This window comes from Podarcis tiliguerta, assembly GCF_965153285.1.
Source record: "Podarcis tiliguerta genome assembly, chromosome: 10".
Taxonomy (NCBI): Eukaryota; Metazoa; Chordata; class Lepidosauria; order Squamata; family Lacertidae; genus Podarcis; species Podarcis tiliguerta.
The window spans coordinates 65,127,447-65,146,561 of record NC_139543.1 but is presented as its reverse complement, the minus strand read 5'-3'; the positions used below and the strand labels follow the sequence as shown (position 1 = coordinate 65,146,561).

Below are 19,115 nucleotides of genomic sequence, written 5' to 3'. Positions count from 1 at the left end.
TATTTTTATATCCCTGCAACCAAATGGGTTTCCCAGAGGGGCTCCCTTGCGGAGATCGTGTTGATGGTGATGGAGGAATGCATTGGAATTAAAAGAGACAGGAAGTCTTCCAGGTCCCTTCCCGTCCCCTTCTGTTCCCCACAAATTATCACGGGGCATCACTTTTCTGCATCTACACATAGGTTGAGCCACTGGCATGCTGACTTGCTTCTGTAATTCTTGGCCGCCTGAGTTTGACTCACCATCATGTATGGATATAAATTATTCCAATGGCGCTGTAGCCTTGTGTGCATATATTTTAAAAGTCTGAACCAGAAGTAGAAACAAACATTTTGAATGCGAGTAATGCAGTGTCAGGTGATTAGGACCTAAAGAACCCTGTGAAAAAGTGTTGATATTCCTAGCTGCCAGAATCAGATTTTTGGACACCCGGGCAATGAGGCAGCTGGGACTTTTCTTGACAGTGATTTGCTGCTTTTCCTTTTGAAGCTACTAAATCAACGTATTTCTTATGCACTTGCAATGTTTGCTTTCAAAACCTTTCTTGATTCCTTTTTTCCTTTTCTTTTTTTAACAGATGGCCGGACAGATCCCATTTTGGAGGATGTAGGTGAAGCCTTCAATCTTATGGGGGTCAACCTGCATGAGCTGGAAGATTACATACTCAATATTGAGCCAGTCACTTTTGCGCATCAAATCCCCTTATACCCTGTCACCAAGAATAATGTCCTGCAGTTCCCCCAGCCTGGAAGCAAAGATGCAGAAGAGAGGAAAGAGTATATTCCTGATTACATGCCACCCATTGTCTCTTCTCAAGAAGGTGAGAAATTAACAATTTCTTTGCTTTGTTTTTATCTGCTTGTTTTTGAGAAGTAATGCCTGCTCGCTTGCATTTCAGGAAGCCTGGAGTCTGCTACCTTCTGTTTCGCATCGTGAGGTTATGTTACAGCTAGCAGCAGAATTGAGTGTTGCAGTAACGTGTAGTGGCAGGCAGCACATTTTGCTGTTCAGGTTTACCATGGTAGTTCCACTGGCTTCATTGACAAATGGCTCAAAGAGCTGCCATTGTAGGAAATGGAGCTGGCTTAGAATCTCTGCTCAGCCCTGTTAGGTTTGGGGCAATTCACTAACATCCCAGCATCGGTTTCCCAGATAAAAGTTGTGAAGAACCTGAATTAAAAACATTGTAGGGTTAAGATTGGTCATGGGGTGCATTACAACTTGGCATGTGAGCAAAGCATATTGGGACGTGTATTCATGCGCCAAATTTCCACTTAGACATTCACCTGGTCACTATGGGTGAGTAAGAATAACAGGGAAGTGACCAGGTTTTGTACTGTGGGAAAAGTAGGTTCTCTTCTCCTCCACCTCTTTTCAGGAATTTAATGTGCTATGAATTGCTTCAAAAGACATGGCAAGTAGGTAGGCTGGTGAAAATTATTGTGAGCTACTAACTTCAGCTAATCAGTTTGGAACTCTGAGTGAACTGTGTCTCAGAACCCACTTACACAGATGAGCAGTAATATGTCAGTGAGGATAAAGTGGCACAAGAGTCCTTGTATCTGAGAAGGTTTTCGTTTCAGTGATAGGAGTACTATTGTAGGGTTGTATGTTTGCTCCTCTTGAAATGTTGTGTAGGGTTCATGAAACCTGAGGGGTGACTGTGGCTGCATATTTCATACAGTTCTCTTGAACATAAAATAAAAAGTTGGAAATGTTTCCTTTTTCTACAAAAATCAAGGTGTCCCATCCCAAATCTCTATGTATTTTGTATGATTTGGCAGGTTTAAACCACTTTTGAGGGGCTGCTGTGCCTGCAAATTTCATCCACTTCTGTCTGCTTTGATTTCCTATTAAAGTGAAATTTGTTTTCAGTGATGCTGCTTCAGATCCCAAGCATGAGCCAAATTGGACAGACCGTAGAGCAACTCGGAACAGATTGGGCCAATTCCTAAAATGACAAATACAAATAGGAACCAAACCTTGTGCCCTGTGCAGATTTCGTGGTATTGGTTGTTGCATTTTTTGTGAGTTATATAGTATTAGACATCACTTGGATAGCAATTTCAGTTATTTATATTACAGTGGTACCTTGGGTGAAGTACTTAATTCGTTCCGGAGGTCCGTTCTTAACCTGAAACTGTTCTTAATCTGAAGCACCACTTTAGCTAATGGGGCCTCCTGCTACTGCCGCACCGCCGGAGCCCGGTTTCTGTTCTTATCCTGAAGCAAAGTTCTTAACCTGAAGCACTATTTCTGGGTTAGCGGAGTGTGTAACCTGAAGTGTATGTAACCTGAAGCGTATGTAACCCGAGGTACCACTGTATATTTTAGTGTTTTTGACACCTGCTTTGAACTAACGATATGAGAAAAGCCAAGGTAGAAATAAATAAAAGTTCTTAGGGACTGTGTAAAATTTGCGTCCTAAAGGCACCCATTCGTCATACAGTGACATTCAGTTCATCTGAAGCAAAACGTGGCAGTTCTATATCATATGAATCTGCCTGGACCATATGATCTTTGTCACAACCTGTTCTCTGAGTCCCACCATGTTTTGAATTTAGGCACAAGATGACCAGAAAGGGGGCTGAACCCTGAACAGCAAAATGTGCTCCTGCCTGTCACTACTCATTATTGTAAACCTTCCTCATATTGCTCCAGCTCCGTGATCACTCCTTTCTGCGTCTTTTCCAGGCCTGCGACACCCACTTTGCAATGTAGCCACCAGAACTGCACATAGTATTCCAAGCATGGTCACACCACAGTTCTGTGTTATGTATTCATTTAATGCTCCAATGTTGCGGAAGCATGGAACCGACACACAGAAGTGTTGCCAACAACATGTCACACCTGTGAATTTTTGCAGGTTTCCATTTCCAGCTACATAATTCAGAATCTGAAGTGCTTTCTACCAGATAGAGCTGACCGTGGGTTTCATTCAGTGTTCTGCACATGTGGCTTCGCTGGTCCAATGAGACTTAACGTTTCCTCTCCTTCCGTGCACCACAAAATCTCTGGGTGGGTGTGTCCCCCAAACCCCAAATCTGGTTTTGACAATATGGGAGCGTCCTGGACCAGTGGAGTTCCAATATAGGATACAGCCTCACATGCTATATTCTTGAGCCAGTGTTGGCTGCAATGTTGTGAGTGGCCCTTGAGAATTCGTTTGTCCATACATTTATCATGGGTGAAACTTGATAATTTCTTCTCACTTTATTATCTCTCTGAAATATTTTGTATGTGTGTAGCTATTGAGAAGTGAAGTTTTTGTTTTTAGTGCCTATTGCTTGGATAATTTTTCTGTGGTGGAGACTTTTGTGTATTTACTATAACCCATGACCAGCAGGTGTTGCTCTCCTACCTTATAAATGACTCAGGTTAGCGCTTTTGTCTGCGGCATGTGCTGGTCTTTGTGAGCTGAAATACCACATTCAAGCTTAAACAAATTGCTGTCTTCTGGATATAGAATTAGTTTATTTTGCTTGCCATTTGATGTAAATAGATATGATCGCCTCTATATCTAGGGAGGAACAGATCTTCCCTTTTCTCTGTTGAGACAGAGATTCTGTTTTGTATAATCCTGATTACATCAAAGATAGCTGCTTTGTTTAGCATGAAAGGCCATGGCAAGAATGGAGGACCATTGCTAAACGGTGGATTTAGTATTACTTAATAAGCTTGTAGTTATGAGCACAGTGCATTAGGAAATACAGTGGGTGGACATATTTCATATGTAGTGCCTTGAGTAATCTCCAGTTGAGTTATATTTAGAGTAGACCTGTTGAAATTAATGGGCCTCAGTTATGTCTTCAGTTTATCTGGGTCTACTCTGAGTAGGACTAACATTGGATAAAACCCATTGTGCTTTTAGGGTGTCTGTCTTGATCATAGGCAAAAATGAGGTACCCTATGAAAGCAAATAACATGCCACTGTGTCAAATACCAATTCTGTCACTTTCCTGGAAAAGCAAATTCAAGACTAATTGAAGAAAAGGAACAAATCCCCAAGGCTGGTTGTTACCCAACTACCTCTCTTCAGTTGTTGGGTAACCTGTGATGAGACAGAAGCCCGGTGGAATGGAAGGCAATTGTTTGAGAGAGGTAGTGACCAGGGGAATTGGGCAGAGAAGGAATGGGGTTTGGGATTGAAAAGCAGACTTGGGGAAAGAAAGGTGCAGGAATTAGCAGATACAGTGGTACCTCAGGTTAAGTACTTAATTCATTCCGGAGTCCGTTCTTAACCTGAAACTGTTCTTAACCTGAAGCACCACGCCGCGCCGCCGGAGCACGATTTCTGTTCTCATCCTGAAGCAGAGTTCTTAACCTGAAGCACTATTTCTGGGTTAGTGGAGTCTGTAACCTGAAGCGTATGTAACCTGAAGCGTATGTAACCTGGGGTACCACTGTATAGGGAAGCAAAGTAATGATGAATCATAGGAAGGGTGGGTGGAACAGACACAAAATTGGGGAAGCCGAGATTTATAAACTGATGCGGGAGCTGTTGGTGGCAGAGTAGGGTTGAAACCTGTGTGTCTTGGGTCTCAGCGGGAGACCTTGCTGAGCTGCTGTTATGTGTCGCGAATTTTTGGATGAAAGCCTAACATAGGCCAAGTGGACAAAAGGGCTGTGGCTATTGCCCGCCTATGTGACTTGCTTTTGGGAGACACAAAGCCGCCATTACACAGAAATACCTGCATTGTGTGTCACCCTTTGGAAACAGTGAGGAGTGCCCATTTCTCCTTCTCTCTCCTCATTTTGAATCGTAATTTTAGTAGCCATGATAGGCTGCCGGTTTTCAGGCAGCATGTTTTGGAGGCAGAGAAGCTTTGCAGTGCTACGCTCTCAAGTCTGTATTGTATAGCCAGCCTTCCTGCCTCCCCGTCCCCTTGCGTTTCTGGCTAGGAGGCCAGCCTGAAACAGCTTCTCCTGTCAACTACCCATGCCTGGTGGTTAAGTACTGTAAAAGTCTGTGTTAAGTTCCCTCTGCCATTCCACTTGTCAAGTGCCAGACACTGATTGCTTTTTGTACAAATGAGCTTCCATGTATGCATCGACCTAGCAGGGAGAAGCAACAGGAGAAACGGACAAAATGAGAAAGGCAGCCAAGCTTGAGAAGCAGACAGACGATGCCGTTAGAGAAGAGCCAGTAGGGAAGACAGATTTCAAAGGGAGAATAATATGGGATGTGAGCAGAGACTGGGCAGGTGAGGGTGGTCCCCCCTTACAGAGTGTCAATCAAGTGGTCCTTTTGAAAATATTGTTTAAAATTTCCTGAGATCTTGCTTGATGTAGTTAACAAGGTGAATACTGCAAGAATACTGATTAGAAGGATGCGTTTGCCTTAAAAACACAGCTGAAGGTGCAGGATGAGCCTAGATAGGTAGCTACCCCAAGACTGGGAAATTCAGGCTATTAATCAATCTATGGGATAAGTACAATGGAGGATGCAGCCTGTTGCGACTGCAGCATCATTTTGAATAAATTAGGTGTTGCGTTGAAGGTTAGGCTTAAGTCTCTGCAGTGGCTGGAATTTTTATTTACTTCCATGCAAATTCTTCAAAAATTAAATGAAAATTGCCCGTTTAATGCTTCAACCTATATAAAAGGACACAATTTCAGAGGGAGAGCGTAATAGTTTTTCAGTTCAGCCACCTGCTGGAAAAAAAACACCCTGTTCTATGGTGCATAAAACCTGCTAATTAGATCCTGAATTATTTACATTGAAGGAGAAATTGCACTGCTGAGATACAAAATGCTGTTTTAGTTTCATTGTCATGGGGTCAAGAATAAAGGAGAACAACGTTGACTGAAAAGGAAGCCCATTATTCTGTATATTTGGGGCTAATAGAAAGAGGGAAACCAAATAGTCCATTGAACACAGATGTTACCCACGCAGTAGGGAGAGCATTTTTAATCTCTATTTAATTCTTGGAATAGCTTGGCAATGAAGTGTCTGCCAGTAACCTTCCCTGATATTAATATTGCCTCCAGTTACAGGGGGCAAAGTTAGAAAGCTTATTCAGGATCTTGCTAATAATTGCATCTCATGAGGATATGGTATCCCCCCCCCCCCATTTAAATACAAAATATTAATTGGTGGGCCCCGGTATTTGCAAATCTTTTTTACTTTTTGTAATTCTGGTAAGATTCAGTTTTGATGGGAGTCAAGCTTTGTATCCATTCCAAGAGAGACCCAAGAATTATTGCTTCATAAGTCCGTTGGATTTCATATGTAAGATTTAATCCCTATATTGCTGAAATTAGCAATTGATGCTGATGAACACAATACTGTACTGGAAGAATAGAATGGATTCTTTAAAGGAAAGCCGAGAATACATAGGTGCTCTGGTTTGGTCCATATGTATCTAGAAAGGGTCTTTAGCTTTAGGGGGGGGAGAGAGTTGTGTAGCACCTTAAAGACTAATAAATTTTCTTTGCCATAAGTTTTTTTGGCTCACCTGACGCAACGTGAGTTCACGCGGCACGCCATAATCTGTGGGTCTTTAAGGTGCCACGGACCCTCGCTGTTTTTGCTGGAAGAGACTAACACAGCTACCCCTCTGCATATGTGCAATTTTAGTTCTGTTTCCAGATTTTGATTTGTCAGACAGACACTTGCTTTAAATTGTTCAGTACAAATGCTGTGATAAGAGAGCCACTAAATTAAATAAAAAACCTTTCTTCTTATACTGACCTTAAATCTGGGTTTGTTTTAACTGGCCTATACAGTCCCTGCTCTGAGGACTGTAGGGCATTGATGTCTGTGCCATTTTTGTTTAATCTTCAGCATTTATCTCCCACATTTTTTGATGACGAAGTTTCCATACTAGTTTCTGAAGCTGGCATGGTGCTTGTATCCATTACAGTGATAATTATGAGTCATCTTCGTAGAGATCTTGGATCTTTTTGAAAAAAGGAACTTCTTCCTTTGAGCTGTGCTGATACTAAGTTTAATGTGATTTGATAAAAGGCCCAAGCCACATAAGTGGATGATGGATAATATTAAAACCCTTAACTTGTTCCCTATTAAGTATGTAGGAATTTTGCTTAGGCAGAATCATATGGGGGCAGGCCATCTCAAATCGACAAGACTTCTAATGATACAGGTGACTAAGACCCTGTTAAACTTTCCCACTTTCAAGAAGGTCATTTAGACAAGATCTTAGACAAGTGGCACACGTTACAGAAGTGTGGGGGAATGTCATCAAACTGGAAACTACCAAAATTTATTTTTGCTCTTAAACCTCCCACATGACGCTCCTCTTCTCATGATGAAATTCGAGGTTGGGTTTCCTTCAATATTGCCCACAATTAGTACAGTTTTGCTTACGTAATGGTTAAATTAAAGCATATGCTCTATATGAGTTTGCCTAAAAAATGTTACGTGGAGCAAATTGATATGTACCAATAGATATGTACGAAATTGTTGTTATTTAAATTTGTATTCTGCCCATCATTTGCAGCGCTCAGGGCGGTTCACAACGTATAATTACGTTGTTTTCAAACTAGGCAATTCTTACCATTTTATTTTTCTGTTAAATCTGATTGTGGTCTTCCAGACAATTTCCCCCCACATTATGCGATGAGAGCATTTATTGCTTTGATGCGTCATGCTGTGCTCACAGCATATATTTAAGGTCTGTGTGTGCTTATTGTCATCTTTACATTTGTGGCCAGAGAGAAGTAGAAGATAATTTCCCATTATATATTGTAGTTCTGCCTATATAATTCCCCTTGGGAAACGACTTTGAAAGAGATTACTGGGCCAGTTGCTTTTTGGAACAGTAGTGAGATAATCTGTTACTTATTGGTTGATAGGAATAAATACATTTATGTACAAAGATTCTTTGTTTACTCTATCAGCCCAATAGATCAGACAAAAATGTATAGCACAAAATGGAGCCCAGTGTAAAAATGTACATTCTTTACAACTTGTGTATATTTCCATTTTTGTAATGACCACTGGTTTTTAGCAAATAAATGTAACTCGGGGGGGGGGGGGGCTAATGATTTTAGTTTCATAGCATGATTATTTCAAGGATTTTTTTTTTTAAAAAAATCCGATAATTGAGCCGTCATTCCATTTTGTTCTCTCCCACTGCATTTCTTGTTAATGTTTTGCTTTATTTGGTGGTCACTTTGCTTCCTGTACTGTGTACAACTTGAGGATCTCATTACATTTGGAGCATCAGGAACCTTTCTCCCCCAGAATCCATCTGTTTCAAATTAGTCTAATAAGCACAGTCCACAGGGAACTCCCTTGTTCTGTGTATAGAGCTCTTGAGGAGTTCCTATTCATTTAATAACGTCTGTTGATAAGTTCCAGGCAGATTGTGCCCATTGTATGGTGGAGGCATATTTCCCTTCTTTGGTTTCGCACAACATTTTTTTTTTTTAAAAAAAATCTTATTTATATATTTTTAAATAAATGAGTGTTTGCTGGGTACCACAAATAAAAACTAAGCACGAGCAATTAAAAAACAACAACAGTAAACGCAGTGTGCAACTGATTTTGAAAGGAAAATCACACATCAGTAGTTTTTTCAGTTCCCGTTCATTTCTGCCCTATTTTCCTTGCCAGTCCCAGTTTGCATGTTTTGTGTTTCTGCACGTGTCTCTTCCCAAAAGCCTTAAGGTGTTCCAAGCCTGCCACCATCTTCTGCTAAAAGAACAGGAACAGAAAACCCCAAATTCTGCAAAACCCACATGGAATTGCATGAACGAAATAACATCCAGATTACTGCACTGTTTTCTACTTGTAGCATATGTGAGTTGTATATGGGGTTTACATGTAGAATATGGGGATAAAAATGTAATTTATTAGCCACCACTGATAATGTAGTTACTACATTGAAATGCTAGGAGCTGTTTCTTTAGGGTTCATATATGTGGATATAAAGCCTTCTGCTTTATTGAAATCATGAAGTGTTCCATAAATTGTCTCTCCCTTCATTTCTTGGTGTTACTTGAGCCAGGAAAGATGTATTTGAGCATCTGCAACAGAAATGTGGCATCTATGGGAATATTTCACCTTAAGTGGAAGGGCACATCACACCTCTGATTTGGAAGTTGAAGGCAAAATGCATGAGCAAAATGCAGCTGTATACAGTGTTGTGGAGTAGACAGTTGCTTTTGCTGCTGGGGTATACTGCCAGCAATAATCCCACCAGAATATGAACGTAATCCAATACCAATAACGGGGTTTAGTTATAAATTAACTAAGGAAGTCAAGGCATTAGCCGGAAAAGGAGGAGATGGTAACTTTATAGTAACATGGCAGAAGGCCTTCTCGGTTGTGGCACCCACCCTGCGAAACGCCATCCCATCAGATATCAAACAGAAAAACAACTGTGTGACTTTTAGAAGACACCTGAAAGCAACCCTATATAGGGAAGTTTTTAATGTTTGTTTTATTAGGCTTTTACAGTCGTACCTCTGTTTACGTAACCCTCCGGTTACGTGAACTTTGGGGTGCGCACATGGCAAACCCGGAAGTATTTTACCATGCGCACATGCGCAGAAGCGGTCCTCAGGTTGCGGAAACCTCGGGATCCAACCGGACCTCCAGAAGGGATCCCGTCCGCAACCAGAGCTACCACTGTATATGTGCTGGAAGCCACCCAGAGTGGAACAGTTCTTTCCCTCAAGGAACCTGTGTCTGCAGGGTAAATTTGGTTGAAAAATCAATAAAAGGTATTTTTGAAAACCCACAGTGTTCATTTATGGTTGTGAGGAACACTGTGGTCATGAGTGTCTGTACCTGGAAGAAGGGAAAGGGTCACTATGGAAGGTGCTTGACTAATGCAACTAGTCATTTTGGATGTGCCGGAAGAACACCTTTCTGAGGCTTGACTCGGGTGGGTTTTCTTTCTCCTTTTTAGCTTGGGATACAAGGCATGTCTATTTGAAAGCAGGTTCTTACTGAAAATTAATGATGCTTGCATCTGAGGAAGTGTGGTTGGGAATTGAGGACGTTGGATTGCTTCCCTACCCTACCCCACTGGATCGGGGCAGGTGACATCATTTCCTTATCTCATGTTAAGCTGCAAGAGAGTTGAGTTTGCCAAGACCACCCAATGAGACTCCTGGCTAAGCAGGAATTTGAACCCAACTGTTGCATGGCAACTCTTGCTATACTCCTTGGCTTCCAGTGGGTGGACTGGAAAACCCCCCTGCCAGCTTTTTGTGCATCCCACCCCCCTCCCCAGTACTGAAATAAATATGTGGTATTTTTGTTAATGTTCTGGTGTCTCCTAGGTATGTGTGTGAGTGTTTTCTTTTGGCTTGTTGTCAGTATCAGTTTGGCTTTGCGATTTTAAATATCTGGAGGAGGGGGGCTCATTTCAGATAATAAGAGTTTACAAGAGTCCTTATATTGTGTAAAGTACTTTTTCCTGTGTTAGCTTTTGGTCCTCTCCCCCCCCCCCCATGCGTGCCGCTCTAACTCTGTCTGACAGATGCATTTGGGAATACCAAGGAGGAAATGGCAGGTTTTGCCCAGTCAGCTTTGCTCAGGAAGTCTCCGTGCCATAGGAAGGGAGAGAAACTCACCTTTCATTTCCCCTCAAGTCCGGCATGTTCAGATTAACTTTAAAGGAGAACGTGGTGCTGTTTGGCGGAGTTGGCCTCCAGTAGCGCTTTGCCTCTGCGTGGAGCCCATCTCAGCAGGCGATGCTGAGTCCCTGGCCAGGAAAGCTCTTTTAGCTAAGCTGCTGGGTATCCTATTGCAAATTAAATACGAAACAAAGCAATGCTTGATTTTGTATGGGAAAACTTAAAAGCATCCATTAAAGAGGCTTTTATTTCTGTGCCATGTGCCTTTAAAGCCACAGCGGCACCAAAGGTGCAACTTTTTCTGGCTTTCCCCCCCCTTTTTTGGGAGAAAACAGTATCCGCCAAATGAGGGAATTTGCATGCGTAGCAAATTTATTTATGTTGTTAGCGCAGAAGCCAGTGTTTCAAGAATTGGAAGCGCTGCAGAGAGGAAACAATTTTATATATGGTTTTGGGTTTTGTGGACCTGACCAAATCATCTTAAACAGCAAAATGACGAAATAGAATGATATTTGGTGAAAGAAAACCTGCTGAGTTTTAATAATAACACCATAGTTATTATTCTTTAAGAAATGTACATGCTGCCTTTCCATTTATTAGAAAAAATCATCAAGGTGTCTTACAAAAAAAATCGCCCTCACAAAATACTAAAATAAAAAACAAACTGAAACAAGGATCAGTACTTAATTATAAGATTGATATAGTTCCTTAGGGTTTTCAAAGTGTTTCATCAACATTGCTTAAGTAATTCCTCACTGACCAGGCACCAGACCCAGACTCCAACTTGATCTTGCCATTGATTTTGCCCTTCTGGATAATTGTGCAATGCACAGTGATCTCAAGTGTATTTGTTTGGTGTGGGGGTTTTTTTGGAAGCACATAATAAAATATGTGATTGATAACTGAAGTTGATAACTTTCCTCCTCACCTGAAATAACTCATCTTTGCTGACCTTTAGGACATATTTATATTTTTCCTCTGTAGAGAACTGTTTGTTAGGAAAGGCAGAAACTTTCTTTATTTTGCTTTTCATTAGAGTTACAGAATGTGAGGCTGATCATTTTATAATGAATGTTTTTAGAATGCTGGATTATTTTGATTGTTGTTAGCCGCCCTGAGCCCAGCTTCGGCTGGGGAGGGCGGGATATAAATTATTATTATTATTATTATTATTATTACCCTTTTTTTCTGGATGTGAAGGAAATCTGCAGACCCTGAATAAGACACCTTGGTTCAGAGGTTACTGTACTTCAGTCTACTACCTCACCACCTAACCTCAGGTGGTGGGAGGACATTTTTATGTGAAAAGCTTTAAAGACGTAGTTGAAAAGCAGAACCGTGGCATCGTAGAATTGGAAGGGATCCTGAGGATCATCTTGTCCAACCCCCTGCAAATCAGGAATATGCAGCGTGTCCCATATGGGGATCAAACCTGCAACCAGTGGCACTGCTGCTAGGAGGCTGTTACTGTGGCTGTGCCCCGCTAGGGCAGGCCACTCCTGTTGAAAAGCAAATGCGAAAATTCCAAATAAATCAGCCTACAGAAGAATGCGAGAGAAACTTAGGTCAAGAGAGAGTTTTTAATCCATGTGGCAGAAGTGAGAAGGTTTGGGGCTTTAGGCTGTAATAGACACTTACTGATGAGAATCCTGTAATGTGCTAATTCTACACTACACATAGGATGTAGGATGGATGTCCGTGCTGGTAGGCCATTTGCCTATCTGTTGGTGCAGTTAATTGCACGGCAAGATTTCCTTCATAGAGGAAGGTTTAGAAGATGAATGCACAGGACTGGTCTGCAGTTTTGCACCCTCTTGTGCATGCACATTCGAGAGTAAAGAAGCAAATATAACCGATAGCAAATGAATGCGGTTATTTATTTATTCGCGAATTTATAAGCTGCACTTTTGTAATAAAATAAAAACAAGGCGGAACACAACGTATTAAAAACAAAGTTGGCAGAGATATCTGTAAGAACTTAATTTTAAAACGTCAATAAAGACTGATTGGGTTACAAAGAAAATGCATGTTGCAAAGGCCTGTCCAAACAACAAAGTATTCAGGACACATCTGAATGGAGGGAGGGAAGGATGGTACCTTCCTAGCCCCTGCTGGCTAGGATTTCCATAGGGCAGGGTCTGCCAGACTAGAAGGCTCAGTGTGAATTCAGTTACTCTAAACCTCCAGTAGCCAACATGGTGCCTGTTGGATTACAACTCTTAACAATACTGGCTCCGGCTGATGGACTTGGCTTCTCTTGGCCCTAACAATGTATGCACCTCTTTAACCTGGCCTTTGACACCTGAGATATGTGTTTTTGGGACCCACCCTATTCCTGTGGCTGTTAATTTGTTTTAAACTGTTTTCAATGTTGAATTTTAAATGGTTGTAACCCAACCCGGGACCTGCGGGAAATAAATTGACACTGTTGTTGCATTGTCTTTGTAGTTGTTGTTTTCTATACAGTTCAACAATATTTCAATATGTCCTGATAAAAACGTCTGCATTCAGGTCTGATTGCTGATGCTGAATTGCTAGAAACATCGGTGGCGTTTCTCTAGACATATTAATATCGAGCCCACATGCTGTATATATCTCTGTATAATATCTGTCATCTCTGTATCATTTATATTCCAGTAGCACATTTTCAATATTATTGAACAATAATTAGGCATTTAATCTAGCAAACATTGAACTTGGGGAGAATATTTTGATGTGATCCAAATTATTTTGGAATATCCTATGGACTGTGGTTGATCTTTTCTCCTCTGCCACAAACATGTAACACCGGTTGTAAAAGAACTGTACAGTATTTCCAAATTTCTTAGTTCAGGTTGCTATATACCTCTTCAGTTGAAACAGGTTATTGGCTAGGTCCTCTCAGGAGGGTTCGAGTTAGAATTTTCCTACCCATAGAATGGCAGCAAAGCAAATGCAAGGCTATCATGACATTCAAAGCGACCTCTTTTCTCTAAATGTTTGCATACAGATACGCGAGTATTCATTTGTTGGAACAATCATCTCTGCTGCGCTTGTTCCGGCTAATGCAAAGTAATCAAAGTTTGTTCTATGGTTCTTTCCTCAATTGGGACTGGTGTGGCTTTGGGAGCAGCGAAGGAGGAAGAACACCCCTGTTTGGGAGCTTGCGTAAGAGCATGTGCTATTTAAGCATTTCACAACATGCAGGTTGGCACCGATGCCTGTGAAACACACAATTATTCTGAGGTGGCGCCTGTAGTTTACTAAAGGCTAGGTGGACAGATACTGTCAGATTCTCCAAAGTCCGTTTTTCTAGAGCTTTTGGGCCAGCTTGCAGGATGGAGAGATGAAAAACATTATCGTCAGTGCCTCCCAAATTGTCCTGCTGTGCAAATCAACTGCTACGGTGTAGATTTCTGTTGTTGCAAAGAAGTGTTGTGGCCAGAGGGGAGCCATTGGCATGTGGTGGGCAGCAGGAGTTTGTAGGTGGACCACCATAACTGGAGTCTGTGTTGGAAAGACAGCCTTGCAGGTTGCCCGATGATGTGGAAAGGGCCACATCATGAGCCCTCTATGCCAGCTGTGGGAAATCATGAAGACATAGATGCATTTTCATCTTCAGGGCTGGAGGGGAATGAGTGTTGTTATTTTTAAAGACTGGGTCCAGGAAATGAAAAGCAACACAGGCCTGTGCCTCTTGGATGGGAGACCATCCAGAAACCACATTCAAGCTTCTTCGGATGCAAAACAGCATATAAGGGTGAAGAATGCAAGTGGGATCTTCTTTGTTCGCAATATTCCCAAGTTCTCGGGGCACCTTACAGCAAGGAGTTAGTATGCAGATGACACCCATCTCTGTTTGTCCCTGTCATCTAAATCAGACGAGGCCACGCAGATGTGGCTTGGCTGCAGCATTGAGCTGGATAAATTCAATCTTATACCTATCCCAACAAGATGGAGCTTATGTGGGTTGGTGGCTTGCGTGTCTGGGAATTGGGTTAGAGTCCTGTTCTGTGCACAGCTGCGCATGCATATATGCACACACAAAGGAACAGATCCGTAGGTCAGGAGCATTTCTAGATCAAGCTCTATGCTCTGATAACCTCCAGGCTAGATTACTGAAATGAACTCTACATGGGGCTGCCCTTGAAGATGGTTTGGAGGCTACCCAGTTGGTGTAAAATGCAGAGGCCAGAGTGCCTGGTACTCAGAACCTTTAAAAAACACGGTGATTCAGAATAGTCTGAGCCAACTGACTATACCCACTGAACCATAATCAAGGTTTTAGAGCTTATGTAGAAATCTCTGAGTTTGGACCCAGTTTTCTGATGGAGCACCTCTTTCAGCATTAATCTTCCTGGGCTTGAAGACCAGCCAAGGAGGCCTCCCTTCTTATTCCATCACCAAGCAAATCTCAAGGTGTTTTGGCTCAGAATAGGACTTGCTAGTGGTGGCACTGACTGTGGACACACTTTTCCCCTGAGGTGTATCTGCTTCAGCCGGAAACCCTTCTACTCCTCCAGGCTTTTGGTGGGAGTGAGAGATATTGTGCCACCTGATAAGTGGTATAGGAAGCCGATTACTTATTTAAATAATGTACATACCACTGAACTGCGATTGTCTCTAAGCAGCTTGCAAAAGATACCACACACAAAAGATACATGCTGCAAAAATATTTAAGATAGGCATGCTTTTATTGACTGGTTTTGTTCTGTGTTTTGCGTTTGCTTTATTTGAATGTGACTTGGCCCCGAGATTGTTTGCCATGAAGGGCAAGAGTATCAGTTCGATAAACAAATAAAATTCAATAACCGATTCCACAGAATGAGAGCCGCAGAACAGATGAAGCTGTGTCTGAAAAATAGTGCAACCCATTTGAGGGTGTTTGTTTTATGTTTTGAGCACCCGTGTGTGAGGAAATTATCTTACGCTGTGTGTTTTAAAACCTTTGCACTATTGGTTGTTCAAATGAAAAGTAAAATTTTCATTCACTCGCATTATATGGTTTCTAGCAATATGCTATTAAACCAGTAGAGGGCACTGTTGTAGCACTAGTGGCTGTTGCAGTTGTCTTCAGGGTTGGTTGTGGGGTTTTTTCACTACTCCCCCCCCCCCTCCAGTTTTGGAAAGCGTTTAATGTTCTCTCTGTAATTAAATTCAGTTCCCTGAATAATTAGCAATGGAGCCTTATTCTTTGTGCCATTGCTGTGGATAGTGTTGTTTTTCAGCCTGTTTGTCTTCACTCAATGGAAAACACTGTTGCTCATCTAAATGTAGAGGTTTTGTTGCACGCACTCTATCAGCTAAGCACTATCTAAGGAGGAAATACAAAACTTTATGTATCGTTTAGGTGCCCAGAGTGAAAGACAGACGTGCAGAATTCCTGCAGGCACATTTGCAACAATACTGTTAATGTACAGTTGTTTGTCTTGGCATTCAGATGTTCGAGTAATACTGGGGAATATTATGTGTATGAAGAGACACAAAATCGTACATGTGCCGAACACATATATGGTTTTTAATTAAGTGAGAAAGCGAAATGCCCTCTGCTCTTACCTGGCACACTTTCCCTTCTAATTTGCTTCATCTGCATTTTTTGCAGAGCAGTTATACAATACTGTTCAAGGCGTTCAGCACACTGAAATCTAAATTATACTACACCGAAGCGTAATTAACACTTGTTTAATGAACAGCATAAGTAGTTATTATGGCTATAAACTAGTTCACTTTGAGGCATCTAAATTCCCCTAAACAGCCTATTATTAATAATTTCAAAAAATATTGGTGCTACGCCCTCCCCTCCCCAGGGAATGCCAGAATAGCACATAGTGTCTTACGGGCTCAAAGAGGATACAGCACACTTAGATCTCGTGGCACATTTTTTACATCATTGCAACGTTCACTGTAACATTAAGAGGGTTTTTAAAAATAAAATAAAAAATCAGAAGTTTTGCTACAAGTGAATCTTCCGATCTATAACTGCTGCAGGATTAATTTTTGCAGAAAGGTTCTGTTATCTCCCTCTCTCTTAGCGTAAAGAAAAACTTTTCAAAATAGCTGAACTCTGCTCCCGAGAAGTTTTGACAATGCGATTAATGTGGACGACCTCTGGACAGCGAATTCTCTTGCATTTCCTCTGCAAGCTTTTAATAAACGAGGCTTGGAGGAAGCTGTTTAGATCGTAAGCACGGTAACTAAAAGTAGAAAGCATTAACCAAATATTATTCTTCTGGAATGTCAGCCTGTGCCCCCAGCAGTATAAAGAGAACATTTCATGGGAATGGACAGAAGCTTGTAAGTGCGGCAGGAGATAGTTCTACAGGAAATCCCCAAATTGGACCATAGGCTGTTAGAAGAGGGTGCTCTGAGCTCTTCTTCCTTTTATGAAAGCCACATATGCTCTTGGAACACTTTGCAATTGGAACTTGATTCTTTTGTGCTGTTTTTCCCCATATAAAATGCACAGCGTTTTAAGAAGACCTCTCTAGCTTTTCCCCCCAACGAAAACAAAGGCTTTTGTTTTTACCCATTTTCCTATTGCGAGGAAAAAATGCTTTCTTTAGGAAAGGTGGTACTGCTTTCAGATTTTAATTAAATGGGCTTTGGGTTTTTTTTTAAAATAAAAAAACTCAGTTACGGAAGAACACTTTGAACCTTGTTCAGGACTCTGCTTCTTGTGGCACCCTAGGGATGTTGTTGTTGTTTAGTTGTTTAGTCGTGTCTGACTCTTCGTGACCCCGTGGACCAGAGCACGCCAGGCACTCCTGTCTTCCACTGCCTCCTGCAGTTTGGTCAAACTCATGTTTGTAGCTTTGAGAACACTGTCCAACCTCTGTCGTCCCCTTCTCCTTGTGCCCTCCGTCTTTCCCAACATCAGGGTCTTTTCCAGGGAGTCTTCTCTTCTCATGAGGTGGCCAAAGTATTGGAGCCTCAGCTTCAGGATCTGTCCTTCCAGTGAGCACTCAGGGCTGATTTCCTTCAGAATGGAGAGGTTTGATCTTCTTGCGGTCCATGGGACTCTCAAGAGTCTCCTCCAGCACCATACTTCAAAAGCATCAATTCTTCGGCGATCAGCCTTCTTGATGGTCCAGCTCTCACTTCCATACATCACTACTGGGAAAACCATGGCTTTAACTATATGAACCTTTGTTGGCAACCCTAGGGATAGGGTTATTTTAATTTTATTTTGCTGGGTGCCTGAGCATCTGATGGGATTGGGTAACTTTTCACATAGGACTCCACACAGACTCTTCAAGTTTAGCAAGCTTCACGGTTTTTTCTTTATTTTTCTTTTTCCCCTCCTTTGAGAAATTTCTGTTCTCTACGAGTAAATGGTAGTATATGTCATTTTGGGGTGGGTGGAAGAGTGAAGGTAAATTCCCATTTCATGCAATACATTAATACTCATGTACTGTTCTGTATCATCTCTGTGTTATCTCTGTGTGTCTATTTCCCCCCACAAGGGGCTATCGTAGGATTGGTTGTGTGTGGGGTGGGGGGGTGTGTTTAAGTCCAGACTGTTCGTATTTGACAAGGTCAAGATAAGTTTTATCTCCCTAGATAAGTCAAGTGCTTTGCGATCAATACTGTTACAGTAAAATACAGTGGCCATATTTATTGCCAAGATTCTAATGAATTTTTAAAGCTTTCAGGAATCTGTCTTTGGTAAGTACCTTGTTTGCAGAGAGAGAGAGAGAGAGAGAGAGAGAAAAGAGCAGCTGGCAACTTAAAATATATACCAACATAAAAGGCTGCTCATGCGTAGTTTTTAAACTGAGTTGCTTGAATCTTTAATGAATAATTATGAGCTCATTCCCCAAAATGCTCCCCCACATTGTCATGGGTGACGTGGATTTTTCTGATATTGCACGGAGTGTAAGAATTGAATTTCCTTTTCCATTGTCACTCCCTTACCTGCCTCTCTTTGAACTTGCCACGTCACTATAAACAAACCAATCATCTTTTTATAATGTCAGTCTTTATAATTTAATACCTCTGTCCAAAACTTTATAACTAAATATGTTTGTGATTCAGGGCATTTTTAATTTTTTTTTTTACTGTCTTCAATGCACATAGTGTTGTTTTTTGTGGGAGTGTTTCAAATTTTGCCGTTCAGGTAATGCGCAGAAATGGTTCAGTAACTGGTAAAAATGATTCTGGGCTAAAACACCCAGTTTTCCAGTTTAGTCAGCTCCGTGTTTCAACCTTTTGCCAAGTCTTCCAAGCGCCGTTCATGCATCTGTTTCTGTTCCTATCCTGCTGTTCTGCCCATGGCATTGGAAGTGTCTTGAGCTGTCCCCAGAATAGCTATGTGTAAAGACAGAGATGGGACACAGTGTCACTCCAGACTCAGCACCGGCAGATTTTGCCACATGAGTGAGAATCTCTCGGCTCAGCGCCGCTATGTGCCTCCTCCTACACCCTCCCCCATCTCTTTTATGGCATAATGGGTTTGCCATCTGCATAACTGTTTTATTCCCAGAAATTAAAATCAGTATTACTTAATGTGATCGTGTTGGGAGGCAGCTACGTAGCTTCAGCTCATTGTTACCACCGAGGTTTGATACCTGACACTTTTAATT

At 41.6% G+C, this 19,115-nt stretch overlaps 1 protein-coding gene and 1 long non-coding RNA gene across 5 annotated transcripts in view; one reads left to right on the top strand and one right to left on the bottom strand.

The window, feature by feature from the left end:
- TAF3 (TATA-box binding protein associated factor 3) overlaps positions 1–19,115 on the top strand; it is a 144,081-nt gene that overhangs the window by 6,605 nt on the left and 118,361 nt on the right. For all 4 annotated transcript variants that reach the window (XR_014502605.1, XR_014502606.1, XM_083401909.1 and 1 more), the window contains exon 2: positions 578–820. Coding sequence is in view for 2 of the 4 variants with exons in the window: in XM_083401909.1 (XP_083258035.1) it covers positions 578–820 (243 nt within the window). In the remaining 2 variants the exon portion in view is untranslated. The remainder of the gene's footprint in view (positions 1–577; positions 821–19,115) is intronic.
- On the bottom strand, positions 832–17,134 carry LOC310659281. The gene is made up of 3 exons (XR_014502714.1): positions 13,400–17,134; positions 10,552–10,721; positions 832–1,688 (listed from the first exon to the last, which is right to left on the bottom strand). It is a non-coding gene; the product is annotated as an uncharacterized lncRNA (long non-coding RNA).